Genomic DNA, 13,299 nt, shown 5'->3' with positions numbered 1-13,299 from the left:
AAGAGAGAGAAAGAGAGAGAAAGAGAGAAGAAGAGAGAAGAAGAGAGAAGAAGAGAGAAGAAGAGAGAAGAAGAGAGAAGAAGAGAGAAGAAGAGAGAAGAAGAGAGAAGAAGAGAGAAGAAGAGAGAAGAAGAGAGAAGAAGAGAGAAGAAGAGATGAGAGAAGAGAGAGAAGAAGAGAGAAGAAGAGAGAAGAAGAGAGAAGAAGAGAGAAGAAGAGAGAAGAAGAGAGAAGAAGAGAGAAGAAGAGAGAAGAAGAGAGAAGAAGAGAGAAGAAGAGAGAAGAAGAGAGAAGAAGAGAGAAGAAGAGAGAAGAAGAGAGAAGAGAGAGAAGAAGAGAGAAGAAGAGAGAAGAAGAGAGAAGACCAGGTTGGAAGAGACCTCTGAGATCATCGTGTCCAACCTATCATCCAACACCACCTAATCAACTAACCCATGGCACCAAGCACCCCATCAAGTCTCCTCCTGAACACCTCCAGTGATGGGGACTCCACCACCTCCCCAGGCAGCCCATTCCAATGGGCAATCACTCTCTCTGTGTAGAACTTCCTCCTCACCTGCAGCCTAAACCTTCCCTGGCACAGCCTGAGACTGTGTCCTCTTGTTCTGGTGCTGCTTGCCTGGGAGAAGAGACCAACCTCTGCCTGTCTACAACCTCCCTTCAGGGAGTTGTGGACATCAATAAGGTCACCCCTGAGCCTCCTCTTCTCCAGGCTAAGCAGCCCCAGCTCCCTCAGCCTCTCCTCACAGGGCTGTGTTCCAAGCCCCTCCCCAGCTTTGTTGCCCTTCTCTGGACTCGTTCCAGCAAGTCAACCTCCTTCCTAACCTGAGGGGCCCAGAACTGGACACAGGACTCAAGGTGTGTCCTAACCAGTGCAGTGCACAGGGGCAGAATGACCTCCCTGCTCCTGCTGGCCACACTGTTCCTGATGCAGGCCAGGATGCCATTGGCCCTCTTGGCTGCCTGGGCACACTGCAGGCTCATGTTCAGCCCACCATTGACCAGCTTTTATATATAGCTTATATATAAATTTATCTCTTAATTACAGCTAAGAGATAAGGCATTTTAATGCTACAATTCTGAAGTCCAATCTCCATGCAACAAACACTACAGGCTCACTTAAAGTAACTGAGCACTGTGACACACTTGTACAGGGAACATCTAACGTGCTTGCTGAGCTGCTCCTCCTTTGTTTCTGAAGTGCTACTGAAAGGGAACTCAGAGGTTTATTCTCTTTACATGTGTGAATGAATGTATTACACAGCATCAGAAAGCCCAACAACTTCTGTAACAGACTATAGAAACAGTTTTGAGCGAAGTATTTGCAGTTTGCTCAAGCCAAGACATGTAATTTAAACTTGAGATGCCAAGAGCTGCACGTTGTTTGTGCAGGACCTCACTGTACACACACTGCTGCAGGGAGAAGGGCAGTGAGGCTGGGGAGAGGCCTCGAGCACAGCCCTGTGAGGAGAGGCTGAGGGAGCTGGGGTTGTTTAGCCTGGAGAAGAGGAGGCTCAGGGGAGACCTTCTTGCTCTCTATAACTACCTGAAGGGAGATTGTAGCCAGGTGGGGTTTGGTCTCTTCTCCCAGGCACCCAGCACCAGAACAAGAGAACACAGTCTCCAGCTGCACCAGGGGAAGTTTAGGCTGGAGGTGAGGAGAAAGTTCTTCACAGAAAGAGTTGGTGGTCACTGGAATGTGCTGCCCAGGGAGGTGGTGGAGTCACCATCACTGGAGGTGTTGAAAAAGGGATTGGATGTGGCACTTGAAGCCATGGTTTAGTAGTCATGAGTTGTTGGGTGATAGGTTGGACTTGATGATCTCTGAGGTCTTTTCCAACCTTATTGATTCGATGATTCTAATGCTGCTTCTCTCTCAGTACATCTCCACACTGATCAAATGTTTGCTGGAGTTGTCTGAATGAATAGGAAGTAAATATATTCATAGAATCATCAGGATTGGAAGGGACCTCAAGGGTCATCTAGTTCCAACCCCCCTGCCATGGGCAGGGACACCTCACACCACAGCAGGTTGCTCACAGCCACATCCAGCCTGGCCTTCAAAACCTCCAGGCATGAAGCTTCCTCCACCTCCCTGGGCAACCTATTGATTCTCAAAAATGTTCTGCTTGCCTTAATGCATTTAATATATATGTATATACACACATTTAATAGACTGCAAGTAATTCTAGGGCAAGTACAAAGCCTCCATTAATAGTTCTCATTGTGCTGAATGCCACAGAACCAAGGGTACCAGAAATATCTGAAATGCAAGATCACAAATGTAACCAAGGGCTGATGCTTTGTTTGAAAGGGAGTAAATGACTCTGAAGAGTCCTTGAAGCACAGTTTCCCAATATGGCATGCCCTGGTGCAGTGAGCAGTTCTAGAAAGAGATGTGTGGGTACAACTGTGAGTGCCTTGGTGGGGCTGCAGATTAAGCAGATCAAAACCACTTCAAGGAAGAGTATAAATGGGAGCTGCTTCCGATTGCTCAAGAGCCACAGCATTCCTCACATCCAGCCTGAATCTCCCCACCTCCAGGCTTCATTCCATTCCAGTTTAGGAGAGGCCAGCATTCAGAAAACAGCAAATACAGACTAAGGAGGCAGCATATTTGCAGGCTGGAGGTGAAGAGGAAGTTCTTCCCCATGAGAGTGGTGAAGCCCTGGAATGGGTTGTCCAGGGAGGTGGTTGGGGCCCTGTGCCTGGAGGTGTTTAAGCCCAGGCTGGATGAGGCTCTGGGCAGCCTGATCTAGTGTGGGGTGTCCCTGCCCATGGCAGGGGGGTTGGAACTAGATGATCCTTGTGGTCCCTTCCAACCCTGACTGATACTATGAAATGTGTTGATTCAGTTGTTGCTGCACAGGCCATCAGCTACCCCATCACGTTCTGGCACTGAAGTTGCCCGTTCTCCTCTCTGATGCTTTGCCTGAAGGGGCAAGAAATGCTGGCAAGGCAGCTGTGTGCTTTTCAGCCAAGAATAAACTGTAGGAATGTATTTGGGAATTTAAGGTGGGGGTCAGGCTCTTCCCCAGGCAACTTGTGAGAAGATGAGAAGACATGGCCAGAAGCTGCCCCAGGGGAGGTTTAGGTTGGATGTTGGGAAGCACTTCCTGATGGAAAGAGGAATTAGACACTGGAATGGACTGCCCAGGTCTGGAGATTTTTAAGGCCAGGCTGGATGTGGCTCTGAGCAACCTGATCTGGTGTGAGGTGTCCCTGCCCATGGCAGGGGCTTGATGTGGCACTTAGTGCCAGTGTGGGGGTTGAGTGTGGCACTTAGTGCCATGGTCTGGGCGATGTGGTGCTGTTAGGTCACAGGCTGGACTTGCTGAGCTCAGAGGTCTGTTGTAGAATCAATGATTCTGTGACCCTGTGAACACTGACCTTTTTTGGTAATAAAACAATAAGAAAGCTATCAATATTTCACCTTCAGAGCATGATGCTCTGAGCAACCTGCTCTAGTGTGAGGTGTCCCTGCCCATAGCAGGGAGGTTGGAACTGGATGAGCCTAGAGGTCCCTTCCAACCCTGACAATTCCATGATTCTATGCCACTTCACAGAATATATTGAGATACTGGAAAGGATTTAACAGTGCCTGTAAGACTGTAAACATGGTATCATGCAGTGTTCTCCATTAGGAGAATAGAGTTCATTGTGAACTCTGAGGAATCAGTAATGCTTGACCTCTTGAAGCTACAGGGACAATCTAAGGCTGCTCTTCTGAGTGAGAACAGGTATTGCCTGTCATTCTGAAAACAACCGGCATGAGGATCCTTTTGTCATAATGCAGCTTTCCCTCCTCCTAGTTATAAAGGTGATCTTCAGTATCATGAAGAAAAGATGGCTAGGAAATAGATCTGACTAGAGAACACTACAGGCTGGGGTCAGAGGGGCTGGAGAGCAGCCAGGCAGAGAGGGACCTGGGGGTGCTGGTCGATGGTAGGCTGAACATGAGCCTGCAGTGTGCCCAGGCAGCCAAGAGGGCCAATGGAATCCTGGCCTGCATCAGGAACAGTGTGGCCAGCAGGAGCAGGGAGGTCATTCTGCCCCTGTACACTGCACTGCTTAGGCCACACCCGGAGTCCTGTGTCCAGTTCTGGGCCCCTCAGTTTAGGAAGGAGGTTGAGCTGCTGGAACGAGTCCAGAGAAGGGCAACGAAGTTGGTGAGGGGTTTGGAACACAGCCCTGTGAGGAGAGACTGAGGGAGCTGGGAATGTTTAGCCTGGAGAAGAGGAGACTTGGGGTGACCTTATTGCTCTCTACAACTACCTGAAGGGAGGTTGTAGACAGGCAGAGGTTGGTCTCTTCTCCCAGGCAACCAGTACCAGAACAAGAGGACACAGTCTCAGGCTGCACCAGGGGAGGTTTAGGCTGGAGGTCAGGAGGAAGTTCTACACAGAGAGAGTGATTGCCCATTGGAATGGGCTGCCTGGGGAGGTGGTGGAGTCACCATCACTGGAGGTGTTCAGGAGGAGACTTGATGGGGTGCTTGGTGCCATGGGTTAGTTGATTAGGTGGTGTTGGATGATAGGTTGGACACGATGATCTTGAAGGTCTCTTCCAACCTGGTTTACTCTATTCTATTCTAACATGTCTGTCATGGGCATTCTCCCAGCTAAGCATGGGCAAAGCAAAACCAATTACAACTGTATACACTTCAGTGAAACTAAACCATATGAGTTTAGAACAGAATCCAAACAAGTGAAGAGACGGGAAGAGGAGAGGATTCTCTTTGTACAACCCAGAGATCACAAATTTCACATGGTGAAGAAAGTGCTTTCGTATTTCATGCAGAGATCTCAGAAAGTTAAAGGAAAAGAAAATAAATTAAATAACAAAAACTTCTAGAATAGAACAGAACAGAATAGAACAGAACAGGATAGAACAGAACAGAATAGAACAGAACAGAATAGAACAGAACAGAATAGAACAGAACAGAATAGAACAGAACAGAATAGAACAGAACAGAACAGAATAGAACAGATTGGAAGAGACCTTCAAGATCATCGTGTCCAACCTATCATCCAACACCACCCAACCAACTAACCCATGCAACCAAGCACCCTGTCAAGTCTCCCATGCAGCTGTAAGAAGGCCTTCAGTCCAAAAGAGAAAGAGAAAGACAAGCTACAATGAGTAGGGTGCAAGCTACAGTAAATGAGGATGGTGAGAACACTGGAACAGGTTGCCCAGGGAGGTCATGGTTGGAAGAGGCCTTTGAGCAACCTGGTCTAGTGGCAAGGGGGGTGGAACCAGATCTTCAAGGCCCCTCCCAAGCAAAACCATTCTATGAATAAGTTATCAGTTACCAGGAAACTTCAATATTTCTAGGCAGAATTCTTAATTCCTGCCACAACTGGGATTTCATTTTCTTTGCACCTTTGCAGATGACCTGCAGTGTTTTGTTTGCCTTGCTGTAGCTTCAGTCAAGGACAAAGTAGGACTGCACATCCACATATGGATAGAGCTTATTCCTCCATTTCAGCACAGTGTTAGGATTTATTTACCACAGCCTACTTTTTAGCAAGCTCTCATGAAAGGAAGCAGAGGCTTAGAAAGACAAACAAGCAAACCCCACTCCAAAACACCCCCTCTAGACAACTCACCTATATTCCATCGCCTGTGTTTTGCATCATCAAACTGCTGCCTCAAAACTAGGAAATCTATGACATCTGGCATGTCATGGTACCTAAGCACAACAGAACAGACAACTATTAAGCAATGAAACAGCACAAGCATAAAGTACCTGCATTACAAATTCACACTTTGCATTCAGTTACTTCAAAGGCAAAAGCTCAAGCCACAACACTGAGGGTATCTTTTCACTTTCAACCTGTGAGGGTTTAAGCCTTAACTGGGAGTTGAGAGCTCTGATGGGGGCAAGGCTGAGAATCTCTCCCCCACTCCCCACTCCTCCCTCCCAGCAGACAGGGGAAGAAAAAGGAAGGAAAAAATCCACCAAACAATAATTTGGAGAGAAGTAGAAGTAGAGAGGTAAAGAGTTTTCTTTAAACAATATATATATAACAATAACAGGTAAGGTTTACAAGGGCAAGGAACAAGGATGGATTGGAGGGGGACAAAAAAGAATAATACAAAACCAGTCTCTCTCTGAAGAGGCACAGAGGCTGCAGGGAGAAGGATCAGGCCTGACCACGTGGCAAAGGAGCAGGAGGGCAGCTGCAGTAGCTCTCATCCAGGGGAGGCAGGAGCCAAAAGGAGAGCTAATAGCTGCAGTGCCCTGCTTTTTATACCCTAGCTGGGCAGGGAGGGGGGAGTGGAACAGACTCAGCTTCCCAGGGGGAAAACGCCCTGCAGGGAGGGCAAAGCACCCACAAGCCCTCCACCCTGCTTTGATTTTTGATGTCAGAATGGGCATTAACCCACCACACAACCTCACTCCCCCACAAGAAAGCCCCCACTTTGAGTACAATATTGCTTTCCTTACTTCATGGTGAATGATCCTCCAGTCAGTTTACCCGTGTCAGGGTCAAGGAAAGCTAGCTTCAGGCAGCAGAGAGTAGGCAATCCCACCTCGTACTTTATCCCAACTATTTTCATCAGCTCTTGCTCCTGGAATAAAGACAACGCCATGCACCACCACGGAGGTTAGTTAAGAGGACTGTAACAACTTCCTGAGCTAGGCAAACACTAATACACTGTAAAGACAGCAAGAGTTCTGCCAGAACATGTCGAAATCGAGCCTCTGAAATGCAGCCTCTCAAAACAAGCTGCTATTTCACCACCTGGCTTCCCTGAGAAACATTCAGCTCTGAAGTGTAACCACCTCATCTGCTCAAGCAGATGCGTGAAGGAGTGTGGCTGGAGGTCTGATTTCAGCTGATCAAGTTCACTTTCTCTCCTTAAATCATCAAGAGCACATTAGAAACATCTGTCTGGAGAATCCTCTTTCAGCTTGTTTCCAAGAGACACAGGCAAGGACAGAAGAGCAAGCCTACCCGTAATTCCATCTTATGCCAGGGCTGTTTCTTGGGGTTAATGCTATAGATTTTGTTCTTCTTAGCCATTACAACGTAGGCTTCGTGGCCTTGTCGGAAGTAGTACACCTGCAAGTGAAAAGGGACAGTCACTTAACAGAGGCAGTTACAGGTTAAAGCTTAAATTGTAGATAAGAATTAGATCACAGGGTGTTAGGGCTTGGAAGGGACCTCTGGAGATCTTCCAGACTGACCATCTTGTTGGTTGGATGGTGTTGGATGATAGGTTGGACACGATGATCTTGAAGGTCTCTTCCAACCTGGTTTATTCCATTCCATTCCATGCCACCCCCCCTGCCAGAGCAGGGTCATACAGGTCGCACAGGAATGCATCCAGGCCGGTCTTGAAAGTCTCCAGAGCAGGAGACTCCACAACCTCTCTGGGCAGCCTGCTCCAAGTGCTCTCTGACCCTCACAGTTAAGTTCTTCCTCATGTTGAGGTGGAACTTCCTGTGCTGCAGTTTCCATCCACTGCCCTTGTCTTATCCCAGGGCACAAGTGTCATAGTAGTATCATAGTATCAGTCAGGGTTGGAAGGGAACACAAGGATCAGCTAGTTCCAAACCCCCTGCCATGGGCAGGGACACCCCACACTAGAGCAGCCTGGCCACAGCCTCAGCCAGCCTGGGCTTAAACACCTCCAGGGATGGGGCTCCAACCACCTTCCCTGGTCAGGAAGGAAGGGACAGCCTCTGCTCACTCCAGTATCTGAAGGGGGCTACAGGAAGGCTGGGGAAGGACTTCTCAGGATCTCAGGGAGTGATAGGACTAGGGGGAATGGAATGAAGCTGGAGGTGGGGAGATTCAGGCTGGAGGTGAGGAGGAAGTTCTTCCCCATGAGAATGGTGAAGCCCTGGAATGGGTTGTCCAGGGAGGTGGTTGAGGCCCTGTCCCTGGAGGTGTTTAAGCCCAGGCTGGCTGAGGCTCTGGGCAGCCTGATCTAGTGTGGGGTGTCCCTGCCCATAGCAGGGGGGGTGGAACTGGATGATCCTTGTGGTCCCTTCCAACCCTGACTGATACTATGATACTATGACTATTAGTAGGGACAGGCCCTAGGTGACAATAAAGTACCACTAAATCCAATGACAAATCCCACTAACCTACCCAGTTACTGGTAAGGGCAGCCCTAAGGTGACAATCAAGTATCACTAAATTCACTGCCTGGCTGGCTAATCCTAGCTTTTTTTAACAAGAACTAGAATGCAGAAGGCAAATTCAGCTGTTTCATCATTGTTCTGCTAAGATTTGGGTGCTCCCACACCACCAAATGAGCAGCCTGACACAGGCATGACCAAGCTGCAAACAGACCTTGTGAGTGCTTATTAAAAAGCTTTCAAATCCTTCCCACTATAAATGTCCATGGTTCAGACATCCAGAGCCTGCTCACTTTACTTTGATCCTTGTGTGTACAATACCAAGTGGATGAATGCTTTGTGTAAGATCACTGTAATGAAGAAATAAGCTGAAAACCTTAAATATATATATATATATATATATGTATACATATACCAGGAAGGTATCTGGAATGCAAACCAAAGGATCCTCAAGCTAATTGGAACAAAGGTCTGCTAAACAGCTGCAATCCAATACATTGCAGTCCACATTTTCAAATCCACTAAAAGTGCCCCAGACCAGAACTGTGGGATTCCCCTCAAGTAGGATGAAGGAACACCAGTTCAAATCTAGGTCAGGGCAATCCCAAGCACCAATATAGGCTGGGCAGGGACTGGCTTGAGAGCAGCCCTGAAGGAAAGGACCTGGGGGGTGCTGGTGGATGAGAAGCACAACAGGAGCCAGCAGTGAGCACTTGCAGCCCAGAAAGCCAACCCAACCAGGGTTGCAGCAAGAGAAGCAGAGCCAGCAGGTCAAGGGAGGTGATTCTCCACCTCTACTCTGGTGAGACCACCCCTGGAGTACTGCCTCCAGTTCTGGAGCCTCTATTACAGGAAGGATCTGCAGGTGCTGGAAGGTGTCCAGAGAAGGGCCACAAAGATGGTCAGAGGGCTGGAGCTGCTCTGCTATCAGGACAGACTGAGGGAGTTGGGGCTGTTCAGTCTGGAGAAGAGAAGGCTCCGAGGAGACCTAATTGTGGGCTTCCAGTATCCGAAGGAGGCTACAAGAAAGCTGGGGAGGGACTTTTGAGGGTATGAAGGAGTGACAGGACTGGGGGGAATGGAACAAAAATAGAAATGGGTAGCTTCAGATCAGATGTTAGGAAGAAGTTCTTCCCCATGAGGGTGGTGAGAGCCCGGCACAGGTTGCCCAGGGAGGTGGTTTAAGCCTCTGCTCTGGAGGTTTTGAAGGCCAGGCTGGATGTGGCTGTGAGCAACCTGCTGTAGTGTGAGGTGTCCCTGCCCAGGGCAGGGAGATTGGAACTAGTAGATCCTTGAGGTCCCTTCCAACCCTAACAATCCTATGATTCTAAATGCAAGGGTCTAACACCAAAAGCCAGAGTGAAAGGCTCTCAGTCAGTTTTAAAACACATTAATCCAAACAAACACACCAATGTTTGCACAATGGCATAACTGTCTATAAGCATCTGATTTCTTTGACTTGGCCTCAGCAACAGCTTGCAGCAAGCCTTCCCAACATCCATTCATACTCTGCTGTGTATCAGATCCAGACTGCAGAGCCCCAGATGTGACTGTCTCCAGAATGAAGTGGGGAGAAGCTGAATACAGTTGGTTGGGTTTCAACACAGTGTAAAGCACATCTCCCTCTACATTTAGCCTAAGCTCTTGCTTCTGAACTCCTGGCACTTTTCTCTCAGTGACAATACTGTAGATGAAGCCCCCCTGCATCAGACTAATCATCTCTAAACATCACTACCCTGCTCACAGCAGGGGGGTTTGAACTAGATGATCTTCAAGGCCTCTCCAATACCAATCATTCTATGACTATGTCCCTGCTCACTTCAGGGGGGTTGGACACGATGACCTTTGAAGATCCCTTCCAACCTGATGCATTCTGTGATTCCATTTCCAGCTGCTTTCCAAAACTACCTGTATCATAAAATGTTATTAACATGTGGCTGTGAGCAACCTGCTGTAGTGTGAGGTGTCCCTGCCCATGGCAGGGGGTGGGAACTGGATGATCCTTGAGGTCCCTTTCAACTCTAACAATTCTATGATTCTGTCTGTCAGGTTTCTCCATTAGGAGTTGCTGACCTCTCTCAATGTTCTCCATTAGGAGGTACTGAACTCTCTCAATGTTACATGGCAATTATTATTTATGTATTTCTGGAGTAAGCCTCAGCGCCACAATTTCTTCAACTTTTGTTTTTCCAGGTGTTTGACATACACATTATCCTGATGGGGTAAAAATGCACACTCAGTACAGGAGGTATGACAGCACTGGGGGGAGAATCTCCTGAGCACTGTCACCATCTCAACTGGCAGGAAAGGAACAGAGGCCACTGAGATCTAAACACCTGTGAATTACCTTTTCAAGGTTGTGACAATTGTTTCCTATACCTTCCAGTGAATCAAACCAAGGAGATTCACTCAGTGACACAGGCTGCAAACAATTCCTCCTACAGTCTGCAAAACCTGTAGATAAATTCACCAACCACTTGCAGAAGTGAAACACACTGATTTTGCAAACAGTTGTAAGCACCCAGTCTCCTGTCAGGAGAGCAAACTAGAAAGAGATCTATGGAAAAAAGAGATTTCATATCTTTTCCCAGAAAAAATTCAGTTGAGTCCTGTTAAATTCTGGCTTGTGCTGGTTTAGAATAGAATAAGCCAGGTTGGAAGAGACCTTCAGGATCATCGAGTCCAACCTATCATCCAACACCACCTAATCAACTAACCCATGGCAACAAGCACCCTGGCAAGTCTCCTCCTGAACACCTCCAGTGATGGTGACTCCACCACCTCCCCAGGCAGCCCATTCCAATGGGCAATCACTCTCTCTGTGTAAAACTTCCTCCTGACCTCCAGCCTGAACCTCCCCTGGTGCAGCCTGAGACTGTGTCCTCTTGTTCTGGTGCTGGCTGCCTGGGAGAAGAGACCAACTTCTGCCTGTCTACAACCTCCCTTCAGGTAGTTGTAGAGAGCAATAAGGTCACCCCTGAGTCTCCTCCTCTCCAGGCTGAGCAACCCCAGCTCCCTCAGCCTCTCCTTGTCACAGGGCTGTGTTCCAAGCCCCTCACCAACTTTGTTGCCCTTCTCTGGACTCGTTCCAGCAAGTCAACCTCCTTCCTAAACTGAGGAGCCCAGAACTGGACACAGGACTCGAGGTGTGGCCTAAGCAGTGCAGTGTACAGGGGCAGAATGACCTCCCTGCTCCTGCTGGCCACACTGTTCTTGCTGCAGGCCAGGATGCCATTGACCCTCCTGGCTGCCTGGGCACACTGCTGGCTCATGTTCAGCCTACCATCAACCAGCACCCCCAAGTCCCTCTCTACCTGGCTGCTCTCAGCCACTCTGACCCCAGCCTGTAGCACTGCATGGGGTTGCTGTGGCCAATGTGCAGAACCTGGCACTTGGATGTGTTCAGTCTCCTGCCCTTGGACTCTGCCCATCTGTCCAGCCTGTTGAGGTCCCCCTGCAGAGCCTCTGTTTGTTGTAGCACCCAGACAAAATTGTTCTTTCTTGTGCTAATGGCAGAATACTCCAATGGCTGTGCCTTGTGTATTGATAATCAGGCATGGAAATTGCAGTCTCATCTCTCAGGTGTGCTTCCACTGCTCCTCAAGCACATGACAAGAGTCTGTAAATGGCAGTATTCAGAGCAGGAAAAGGGATGGTGTGTGCTATTCTTATGCACTGAGTGTAACTAAATATAGTACTACTCTCTTGCTCTGTTTGGACAGCTGTAGGAGAACAAATCTGAAATACCTCTCCTCCCAAAGCTCACAAAACATATCAACCATTCCCCAAAATGTTTGAAGGCCACAGAAGACCTCTTCAGATCAGAATAGTACAGAATAGAATTAACCAGGTTGGAAAAGACCTTTGAGATCATCAAGTCCAACCCATCACCCAACACCACCTAATGAACTAAGCCATGGCACAGATCTTCTAAGTGAGCTGATCTGTGGATCTCAAAAGTAACTCTTTTGATGAACAGCTTCTTTTCACATCTTAAGCAAACCTGGGGAGGCACAAGTATCAGAGATGAAATGCTAGAGCAGCTTGATTTCTTTCCATTCTCCCTCTGCCTCCTAGGCCAGGTCAGGAAATTTCCTGTTCACCAATATAGAGTTTATTTTCAGCCTGCTTAGATACTGCCAGTACTCACTGCACAAGCTCTTCAGCAGATGCCAAAACACACTCACTAGTGCATCTTCCTCAAGTGATATGTTCAAGTCTCCCATCTAATATGGAAGAGATAAACCCTTGGCTGCTTCGCTGTATCCAGATGGTATCAAGCAGCAAATATATTTATTTGGACTTGATCTTTTGAACAGCACAGCCTCCAAAACATGCTTGCTGGAGGGTATAAATACATGAGAGTTTGCTCCAGTTGCAACCCTCAGCTTGAAGTTCCCCTTGCCTCCCTCACTTAGCAATGCCAATGTAATTTGTGCACAACTGAGCTGTGAACTGCAGCAGTGAAGCAATCTGGGAAAACACAAAACTGCTTGCATGTGCAACCTCTGCTCCCAATTCAGTTTCTAAGGTGGTGCTTACACACAGCTCTAGGTCAGGATAAAGTTTAATCAACTTAGTCACCACAGTCAAGTATTTCTCCAACTCCATTCTGAAGGTGTGAGCTACGAAAGGACTCTGTTTACTACCTCAGAAACACTCCACTCCCTGAAGAGCCAACAGACCACAGCATAAGGAAGCCATTTCCCCTTGTTTTAACCCTGAGGGGATTCAGGAAACATGCAGGCTCTGGGTTGCAAGACTGCCTTATGACACCACTTATGTCTATACTTCACTGTACATATGCTATACATTCCAAAGCAGAAACTGGTTGGTGGCCTTTAGCTACTGTGTTTTGAGACCATGGCCCTGTGATTACAAAGTGCTACAGTTAGTTCATGTGAAACACAGATATACACAAAACTGCTCTTGTGCTTTGTGGTTGTTAGGAGACCAGCAGCAGTTTTTAACTATCAGAAACATCAGTGAAAAGGACAGTAGCAGAGTTCTGCCTCACAACAGATGGCCCTTAAAAGACAAAACAAACAAACAAAACCCCTTAAAAAGCCCAAACCAAAACATAACCCCCAAGACATTCACCACAAAACCCAAACCATCCTCCCCCATCCTCCTTCCTGAGGGCCTGCATCAGGAACAGTGTGGCCTGCATCAGGAACAGTGTGGCCAGCAGGAGCAGGGAG

The 13,299-nt window shown here is 47.9% G+C and overlaps 1 protein-coding gene across 3 annotated transcripts in view; it reads right to left on the bottom strand.

Annotated features, from left to right (window-relative positions):
- Positions 1-13,299, bottom strand: part of PHIP (pleckstrin homology domain interacting protein) — a 163,403-nt gene that overhangs the window by 37,349 nt on the left and 112,755 nt on the right. For all 3 annotated transcript variants that reach the window (XR_010990687.1, XM_068165151.1, XM_068165152.1), the window contains exons 25-27: positions 6,966-7,073; positions 6,455-6,579; positions 5,613-5,695 (exon numbers count right to left, since the gene is read on the bottom strand). Coding sequence is in view for 2 of the 3 variants with exons in the window: in XM_068165151.1 (XP_068021252.1) it covers positions 5,613-5,695; positions 6,455-6,579; positions 6,966-7,073 (316 nt within the window). In the remaining variant the exon portion in view is untranslated. The remainder of the gene's footprint in view (positions 1-5,612; positions 5,696-6,454; positions 6,580-6,965; positions 7,074-13,299) is intronic.

The sequence above is a fragment of the Melanerpes formicivorus genome, unplaced genomic scaffold, assembly GCF_026170545.1.
Source record: "Melanerpes formicivorus ecotype bairdi unplaced genomic scaffold, bMelFor1.0.p_v2 SCAF_85, whole genome shotgun sequence".
NCBI lineage: Eukaryota > Metazoa > Chordata > Aves > Piciformes > Picidae > Melanerpes > Melanerpes formicivorus.
Note: the sequence above shows the minus strand (reverse complement) of the source record. Positions and strands in the feature narration are given on the sequence as shown.